Below are 7,707 nucleotides of genomic sequence, written 5' to 3'. Positions count from 1 at the left end.
CCAGACAAATCTCTGGACGATACGATTGACATGGCTTGTCTCGCAGGCTCCTATCATTACCTTCTTGCCAGGCATCGAGTGACATCTTGTACACAGTTATAAAATACAAAACCCGGCCTTTTTAGGTGCGTTGTCATCCATTCCACCATGGGAACGTCGCCCACATGTAGACCAGAGTACGGTCTGTGGCAATTGCAGTGTAGACAAAGCATAAACCTTGTTGCCCATAATTCATATTCTCTGTGCAGCCTTCACATTGTTCGTGGATACAGCTCCGATCAACCCTAGTCCTACCCTAACCTCTTGGCACGCAAAGTGGTATAAGCCATCACATTCTTATTGTATCTTCACGCCAACGAGGCTACGCAAGACCCAGTGTGACGACGAGTGCGATGAGCGCGGCGACACCGTTGGTGCCGGCCGCGTGACTGGCCGTCGTGACGCTGGTCGTCGAATTGCGCTTTGTTGTCGATGGCGCCACAATCACATCGTCATCTGCCGTCGCATTGGCGCCGAAGACGAGCAACGACGATGAATCATTCGCGTGGGACGGCAATGGCTCCGCAGTTGTCGCGTTGAGAGATACGACCGTCGAGTGGTTGCCGGCCGACGTGGTCCGCACAAGCGCAAAGCGACCGGTCGCGTTCGGGGGCAGGCGACTCGAGTTATTGTGCCGCAGCACTGGCAGAGGACTGGGGACTGTCGTTGCATCGCGCACCTGCGTGCGGTTGCGCGGACCGTCGACGTTGAGAGTCGTCGCATTGGCGAGTGCCAGCGTCGCATCCAGCAGCGCTGGTCCGAGCACGAGGCAAGCAAGCTTCATGTTGGCGGTATGCAGACAAGTGGAAAATGACTTGATCGTGTTACGTTCAGCGGTGTTGTAAAGGCATCTCGTGCGCTTTTGTACCGGTAGGTACGTAAAAGGCTGCGTCGCTTGGTAACCCTAGCCTCGTAAGTTACAAGGGCTCGGGTTGGACGCTGGACGTTTGGCGACAGGTGTACAGCGTGGTTTGGCGTGGATACGTCTCCATTTTTATGAAAACAAGGCCAAGGCCCAGAAGAGACACGGGATATATGGTTTTCATTCGTGGACGATACAAAGAGCAACTCGACGAGGAGGTATCTTTTAAACGACGACCACATGCTCGGTGTGAAGGCGTCCTCAGTGGCTCGCCGTTGCGCTGTTGCCGTCTACGACGCGAATGACGTGAGCTCGTCACAGCCGCAACTTTGTACCTGTCTCGTCGTCCTCTTGCCTCAACTCGAGTGTCGAGAGCGTCCGGATCAAGAGGCTCTTCTCCTCGACAAACTGCTCGTCCTCTACGGTTCGTGATGTTGATACATCGATAGGCTTCACAAGTTGTATACCTTTTTCGTTTTGAAATTTCTCCAAGTAGGCAATGAGCTTGTCCTTGTTGGTCAAGAGAATTTGCGTAATCTCGTTGGGCTTCTTCGGGTTGGCCACAAACACCTTGAAGACGTGGAAGGCCTCAAACTGGATGTTGACGCTCGTGTCCCGAAGCAGATTCATCATCATCTTGAGGTTCTCGCGCTTGCTACACACGACAAGATTGTCATGTCTAGTCTTTTGACTGTAATTCTATACCAAATGTAGCGCATCATCACGTCAAAGTTGGACCGGTCCAGGAGGATTTCGCCCAAAAGCTATGACAGGATAACTTCGGAGTCGGGGTCTTACGGCACAGTAGTACCTTGAGCGACTGGCGCCGGGTGACATAGTTCTCCGACGACAGCAGCTTGTTGTACTTTTCAAACACCTAGCCCAAATGTTATAAACTATAGACAAACAAAAGCTGCAAACCATGTCAAAGTGCGAGTCAAAGAACTGCGAGACGAGCGGCTTGTGGCGCGTAAGGAGGTCCTTGAACGTCGCAAAGGCGTCCGACCCGACGTCAAAGTTGGGCAAGTGCACGTAGACGTCGAAAAACTAGGAACAATGAGCTATAGACTGATGACATAACAGTACCTTCCAGAGGTCGGGCGAGTGCAAGATTTGCTTGGCCAGCACCTCGTGCCGGATCGACTAACCGACTTTATGAGAGGCTACCTCTTATCGTGCAACGTACCTCGCGGAGCATCGTGCCGCAGTTGAGCGCAATCTCCGAGTGCTCGTAGCCGCGCACCAAGGCTGAGATGATCTGTGGCTGGCGCTCGACGTACGCGACAAAGCCGCCCAAGTCCCGCCGCATCAGGTTGTTGTAGATCTGCGCCACGTGCTTGCGCGCCTATCGTACCATGCATGCGTCAATGGTGCGAGCTACAAGGACGGTGCGCAGTGTACCTCGAACGGCAGCTTCTCCAGGTTCAATACGAGCCGCGGGATCATGTTGTCGGCGATGAGCAGCATGGACATTTGCGCACACTTTTGCGGGTTCGACTCTTGCTCGCCCTACATATATGCATGATAGCACGAGGCGACGCGGTAGCCGTCGGTGTACATCGCCGTAGAGCAGCAGCTTGATCTGGTTGAGCCGCTTGGTGACAATGTCGACGACCTATCGACGCCGTGAGCATCCAATTCGCGGACGATGGCGTACCTTGCCGCTCTTGTCGGGCTTGACAGGCGTGTTCGGGTTCTCGAGCGCCTCCTTGATGAGCTTGCTGAGCTGCTCCGGGTTCTTCTTGCGCTGGAAGAGCTTGTCCATGCTCCTCGTCGGTTGTCGTTTAAGCCCCAGGACCCAAAATTTGGGATATACCCACCTAAGTACGATTGACCGTCTTTACCACCCGACTCCATGATAGAGGGCGCTCTCTGGCAACGGCAGCACCTCGTTAAGTGCGGATCATTACCAACGGGCCATCAGCGGCAACAACACCACGGGGCGCGGTCCGAGGCGAGCGCGCGGCCATGACGCACCGATGCGGCCAGCGTACGGTCGTGGCCTCTGCCCAGCGACATGCTGGTTGCATAGACGTCAAGCGCTAGACTATGCACGAAGTTCCCGACGGCGAGGGTTGGCTTCAACAATGGCATCGCACAGGCTACTCCACATCGCCATCTTTACTACCTCAAGATTGTCCGACAAGAAGCTACACTTTGGAGCATCCTTGGTGCACAAGATATAATGTTGTCGTTGGGTATACAATCGCCACGCCACGGCCTAGCGTCTGTCTTGACCTGAATAACGGAGTTAACAGCTCGCACAGCATGTCATTGACACGGTGATAACATCATCTACACAGTACGGCAAGCCGAGCTCCAGTGCACTACAAGCATCGTAGAGCTCTAGCAATGGCACGAGGGTGCGTTGACGCATGACCGCACCAAGCAACGTTGCCCATGCATAATCGCGTGTCTTCTCACGCTACCGTCTCAGATCGGTTTCGACCCCAGTGGAAGGCCGTTTTGGACACGAAGACGAGCATGGACCGCTACGTGGTCGAGAAAGTCATCGGCGAAGGCACGTACGGCGTCGTGTACAAGGCCATCGAGAAGGTACACGCTCCGTCCGTTGCAGGAATGTCCTAACTCGCAGTCTGCAGTCGACGAAGGAGCAAGTCGCCATCAAAAAGTTCAAGTTCCTCGGCGGCACGACCCTTTCGGCATCGCAAACGACACTACTCATCTGCTGTAGACGACAACCTCTCCAAGCGCGAGCTCCAAGCATGCTCGATGCTCAACCACCCAAACATCGTCACGTTTCGCTACAGCTTTCGCGGCGATGGCTACTTGCACTTGGTGTTTGACTTTGCGCCGTCGACATTGGCCAAGGTCCGGACTTCGATCCCTGGAAAAATCGGAAATTCATGGCATTTTATGCAGCTCGTGGCCAAAAACAGGACAGGACTGCGGCCCGCCCACGCGCGCGCCATTGCTTTTCAGCTCACAAAGGCGCTGCACTGTTGCCATGCCAACCACATCATTCACCGCGGTTTATCCCAAGCGCCTACTCGATCGACTTGACAAGTCCGCGTAGATATCAAGCCCGAGAACGTCCTTCTGGACGCCAACGGCAACGTCAAGTTGTGCGATTTTGGTAGCGAGATTCGTCCGTGCCTTGCACGACGACGGCTGCGTAGGTGTCGCCCGCGCCATTCAATTCGAAGGCGAGGCCTTGTCCGACTACGTCGCGACGCGCTGGTACCGCCCGCCCGAGCAAGAACTCCGGTTTGTAGTGTCGAAAGTACAAATGTATTCCTACATTTTGGTTTCGTAGCTGCACCAACTACTCGTACAACGCCGACATTTGGAGTCTCGGGTGCGTCATTGCCGAGCTGTTCACGGGCAAACCTCTCTTTCGTGGTGAAAGCCAGCTCGATCAGCTGTACGGTTTTCATTTCGATCGCACATGATTCATATGCACCTGCAGGCGCCTCATTCAAGAAATGCTGGGACCGCTCCCGCCGTCGCTCGCGGCCAAGCAGCCGAAAGGCGTCAGCGTCAGCAAGGCGACGTACCCCACGACGTCGCTTCGACGGGCGTTCAGCGAGACGATTCCGTTTCCCGAAGTGCTTGATTTTCTCGAGCGCACTGTGTCGCTGGACCCGAAGAAGCGACTCTCCGCCCGCGACGCACTCGACCACGTGCTCTTTGCCAAGTTGCGGCAAGAAGACCTCGTAGCGGAGGCCCAGAAGAAGCGTCGCCAGCGCCACCATGACGACATTGAAGAGGAGATTGACGGCGTGCGCACCGAGTCGGAAGGCGACGACCTCGACGGCTCGGGCCCGACGCTCGACGATATGAAGTGCGACGACGAGGCCAAGAGCATGCGGTCCATGGCCAAGGACGTTGGACCGCGCATTGTGGCGCCGCTACGCAAGAGCCTCGGCGTCAAGGACGACGATATCCAAGAGATCATCGAGAGCGACGGCCACGACAACAACACGATCGCGCGAAGGCGTCTCTCGATCCACAGCAGCATCGCGAGCGAGCACAGCATCTACGACGATGACTTTGAAGACTACGAGAGCGAGAGCAAGCGATAAAACCACTCCATGGATGCGTACTTGTACCAATGCTATGACGAGTGGACTCTTGATGACAGACACGAGTCGACGCCCAATACCATGTTGTTCCCTGCAGATAGTAGACCAAATGCCACTTGACCATCGACAGAAGGGAACAGAGCGCAGTCGGTGGCAAGCGGTGGGGACAGCAGCGACCTCAACAGCGCCAACGAGCGTCCGAGCCGCAATAAGATCTCAATTGCTGGATTCCCATTGGCTGAAAATGGCTTGCAATGATTGGTCCGTCATTATTTGCAACATGAGTGACATGGAGTACGAGGGCTACGACTATGACGACGAGGTCGAAGAGGTCGAGGAGATGGTCGATGACGTGCCCATGTTCATCGCCGACCGCGTCTACCTCGGCTCGATCGATGCGGCGGCGAATGCATATGCGCTGCGCGCCAAGAACATTGGCTTTGTCCTCTCGCTGCTCCAGCCCGAAGACGTCCTCGCGGCGCCGAGCTGCGCGCACCTTCGCATCGCGATGGACGACGCTCTTGACGAGCCGCTATTGATCAAGCTACCGTACTTGCTCTACACGCTGGACCAAGCCTTGGCAACGACCGACGCCAATGTCCTCGTGCACTGGTACGTCATGGCCTTCCCGCCGCACTCTCATGCCTGTCGATACTAGCGTTGCGGGTCGGTCACGGTCGGCGTCCGTCGTCATTGCGTGGCTCATGGCCACGCAAGACCTCTCGCTCCACGATGCGTACCAACGCGTACGGTGCGCTCCCTCTCCTCGCTCCTGGGTTGACTCACGCCATCGCCCTAGCATGAGCCGTCCGTGGATCGAGCCAAATGACACCTTTCTCAAGCACTTGGCGCTCTTTGAGAAGACGCGCTGCGTGCCCATGAGCGCCAGCACGCGCTGTGCGATCGAGGAACTCACGCCCGTCCTACCCCGCATCGACTTTCACCCGTCGTTTGAGCGTCCGATCACGTCCCATGCAAAGATCATGACGATCCGCCTCGCAAGCGACGTCGACACCGACGTCAACTCGGACCTGCAGTACATTTACCCCCGCGCGGTCGCCCAAGCAACCACGACGTCGTCGTCGTCACCGTTTGCGTTCCTCCAGATCACGGACGTGGCGTTCGTCACGGTGCGCGACCTCACAGACGACCACGCGCAGCACGAAGGCTTGGCCTCGCGCGCCGACTTGCTGGCAACCCTTCGGCGCTTCTACCCCGACATGCACGATGCGTCGGCGTGTATTGTCATCTCGTTTGCCGCGTGCTAGTCGATACCTCATACTAGTAGTACCCAATACAAGGTTCCGAAGGTCGTCACTCAGGCGCTGGATACATCCGTATAGCTACAGGAACCTTTGACTACGGCGCCAGCGCGTGCTGGAGCATCGCGCGGCCGTGACGTGCGAGCTGATCGCGGTCCGAGATCGACCGACGTGACGCTTTTCGTGGCGACTTGGCCGCTGCGTCGGCGCTCGCAAAGTGCAGCAGCGGCGGTGTTGGTCGCACGGGCGCCGAGAAGTGTGCAAAGTCGGCCCAGTCCGCTGCACTGGACGTGACTTGGCGACTGGAGGACGTCGAGAGCGTCGAGGCCTGCGTCGAGGACGACGTTGGCGGACTGGACGCGTTGAGCTAGTTCCATATGCATATATAGTGCCACTGGGCATCGGTCTACCTTGCCGAGGCGCGTTAGAATATGGTCGAGCGTCGGCCGCGCGTCCGGGGACACTTGGAGCATGTCTTGAAGGAGCAGGTTGAAGCCTGGCGAGTACGTAGGCGACGGTGGGAACCGAAGACTGCCGTTGCGGATCGCGAGGACCTTGATGCCTTCGGTCGCCGACTCGAACGGGCCAAAGGGCCCGTACGCCATGGCATACAAGACGCACCCGAGGCTCCAGACGTCCGTGGCCGCCGTGAGGTCGCCTCGAAAGCAGTCGTCGTAGAGCTCTATCCCTCCCATAAGACGACCGTACCAGCATGATGGAAGGACCGGGTGCGCGAAAGGCGCCGCTGGAAAACTGCGCGGCCGTCTCGACCATCGCGAGCGCATCGTGCTGCGACGTCACGCGCGTCGTCAAGGGCGCGACAGACCCGAGGTCCATGACCACTGGCGTATTGGCATCGTCGAGGAGGATGTTGGCGGGCTTGAGGTCCCGATGGGCGAGTCCGAGCTGGTGGATCTCCAGGACACCACGGACGATCCCTTCAAAGAGGCGAACGCACTCGTCTTGCGTGAACGCAGGCGCCTCTATGCTCATGTGAGCGACGGCAAGCGGCGAGGCTTGGTACTCTGCGTGGCGGCGTCGTTCAAGACGTCTTGGATCGACCCGCGGGCAAGGACGGGGAAGAGCAGAAGCACCTCCTTCGTCCGCCCCAGCGCGTTCTCGACATCGGACCGCTGGCCATGGCGCTTCATGCGGATCTCCGACTCGAGGAGTGGGAGCACATTCGGGTGGGCGAGGCGCCGATGCAGCTGGATCTCGAGCAGCGCGCGCTGCAGCTGGTCGTCCTCGACGCACGCCATGACCTTGAGCGCGTAGCGCTGCTTCCTGCCATGGCGATGGCCCTCGACAAGGTAGACCTCGGAGAAGCCGCCGCTGCCGAGCTTCCCGCAGACCTCGTACCCGCGGCCGTTGAGCTTGACCGACTTGGTGTTGCCCATGCTAGCGATCTTTCACCTCTAGCGTGCCCCGGGGTGCAAAATGGCGTGCAAATAGCCGCTCGCTACGTCGCATCCAAAACAGATGGATGAAAACACGCAAG

General features: G+C 57.6%; 5 protein-coding genes across 5 annotated transcripts; 2 read left to right on the top strand and 3 right to left on the bottom strand.

Moving 5' to 3' along the window:
• Window positions 1–361: 361 nt before the first annotated feature.
• On the bottom strand, window positions 362–823 carry SDRG_04966 (hypothetical protein; the record flags this gene model as incomplete). The annotated part of the gene is made up of 1 exon (XM_008610660.1): window positions 362–823. One exon carries the CDS (start codon window positions 821–823, stop codon window positions 362–364), a length of 462 nt encoding a protein of 153 aa, XP_008608882.1.
• A 191-nt stretch (window positions 824–1,014) lies between these two features.
• Window positions 1,015–2,706, bottom strand: SDRG_04965 (calcium binding protein 39). Its single transcript, XM_008610659.1, has 11 exons — window positions 2,559–2,706; window positions 2,460–2,516; window positions 2,303–2,410; window positions 2,088–2,246; window positions 1,988–2,044; window positions 1,823–1,948; window positions 1,713–1,778; window positions 1,607–1,665; window positions 1,369–1,556; window positions 1,237–1,320; window positions 1,015–1,191 (listed from the first exon to the last, which is right to left on the bottom strand). Exons 1-11 carry the CDS (start codon window positions 2,664–2,666, stop codon window positions 1,163–1,165), a joined length of 1,041 nt encoding a protein of 346 aa, XP_008608881.1. The 5' UTR covers window positions 2,667–2,706; the 3' UTR covers window positions 1,015–1,162.
• Window positions 2,707–3,349: 643 nt separating this feature from the next.
• On the top strand, window positions 3,350–5,024 carry SDRG_04964 (CMGC/CDKL protein kinase). The gene is made up of 8 exons (XM_008610658.1): window positions 3,350–3,457; window positions 3,505–3,550; window positions 3,597–3,733; window positions 3,785–3,893; window positions 3,939–3,998; window positions 4,042–4,129; window positions 4,179–4,286; window positions 4,332–5,024. The coding sequence occupies exons 1-8, from the start codon at window positions 3,386–3,388 to the stop codon at window positions 4,945–4,947; spliced, it is 1,236 nt and encodes a 411-aa protein (XP_008608880.1). The 5' UTR covers window positions 3,350–3,385; the 3' UTR covers window positions 4,948–5,024.
• A 203-nt stretch (window positions 5,025–5,227) lies between these two features.
• SDRG_04963 (hypothetical protein) lies at window positions 5,228–6,297 on the top strand (the record flags this gene model as incomplete). Its single annotated transcript, XM_008610657.1, has 3 exons — window positions 5,228–5,559; window positions 5,606–5,698; window positions 5,747–6,297. 3 exons carry the CDS (start codon window positions 5,228–5,230, stop codon window positions 6,213–6,215), a joined length of 894 nt encoding a protein of 297 aa, XP_008608879.1. The 3' UTR covers window positions 6,216–6,297.
• Window positions 6,148–7,650, bottom strand: SDRG_04962 (NAK/MPSK protein kinase). The gene is made up of 4 exons (XM_008610656.1): window positions 7,234–7,650; window positions 6,935–7,192; window positions 6,620–6,891; window positions 6,148–6,576 (listed from the first exon to the last, which is right to left on the bottom strand). The coding sequence occupies exons 1-4, from the start codon at window positions 7,604–7,606 to the stop codon at window positions 6,307–6,309; spliced, it is 1,173 nt and encodes a 390-aa protein (XP_008608878.1). The 5' UTR covers window positions 7,607–7,650; the 3' UTR covers window positions 6,148–6,306.
• Between the last annotated feature and the right edge of the window lie 57 nt (window positions 7,651–7,707).

This window comes from Saprolegnia diclina (assembly GCF_000281045.1).
Source record: "Saprolegnia diclina VS20 unplaced genomic scaffold supercont1.12, whole genome shotgun sequence".
Lineage (NCBI taxonomy): Eukaryota > Oomycota > Saprolegniomycetes > Saprolegniales > Saprolegniaceae > Saprolegnia > Saprolegnia diclina.
The sequence above is the reverse complement of the archived record's forward strand: the minus strand, read 5'-3'. Positions and strand labels throughout refer to the sequence as shown.

What these genes read in the sequence shown, in the direction of transcription:
- SDRG_04962 (XM_008610656.1), bottom strand. Translation starts at nt 7,606, where the DNA reads ATGGGCAACACCAAGTCGGTCAAGCTCAACGGCCGCGGGTACGAGGTC. An exon ending in GAACGACGCCGCCACGCAGA is followed by an intron (nt 7,193 to 7,233) that starts GTACCAAGCCTC and finishes ACATGAGCATAG; the next exon opens with AGGCGCCTGCGTTCACGCAA. An exon ending in CGGCGCCTTTCGCGCACCCG is followed by an intron (nt 6,892 to 6,934) that starts GTCCTTCCATCA and finishes TGGGAGGGATAG; the next exon opens with AGCTCTACGACGACTGCTTT.
- SDRG_04965 (XM_008610659.1), bottom strand. Translation starts at nt 2,666, where the DNA reads ATGGACAAGCTCTTCCAGCGCAAGAAGAACCCGGAGCAGCTCAGCAAG. An exon ending in AGCTGCTGCTCTACGGCGAT is followed by an intron (nt 2,411 to 2,459) that starts GTACACCGACGG and finishes GCATATATGTAG; the next exon opens with GGCGAGCAAGAGTCGAACCC. An exon ending in GTGATGATGCGCTACATTTG is followed by an intron (nt 1,557 to 1,606) that starts GTATAGAATTAC and finishes TGTCGTGTGTAG; the next exon opens with CAAGCGCGAGAACCTCAAGA.
- SDRG_04964 (XM_008610658.1), top strand. Translation starts at nt 3,386, where the DNA reads ATGGACCGCTACGTGGTCGAGAAAGTCATCGGCGAAGGCACGTACGGC. An exon ending in TGTACAAGGCCATCGAGAAG is followed by an intron (nt 3,458 to 3,504) that starts GTACACGCTCCG and finishes CGCAGTCTGCAG; the next exon opens with TCGACGAAGGAGCAAGTCGC. An exon ending in CGTCAAGTTGTGCGATTTTG is followed by an intron (nt 3,999 to 4,041) that starts GTAGCGAGATTC and finishes ACGGCTGCGTAG; the next exon opens with GTGTCGCCCGCGCCATTCAA.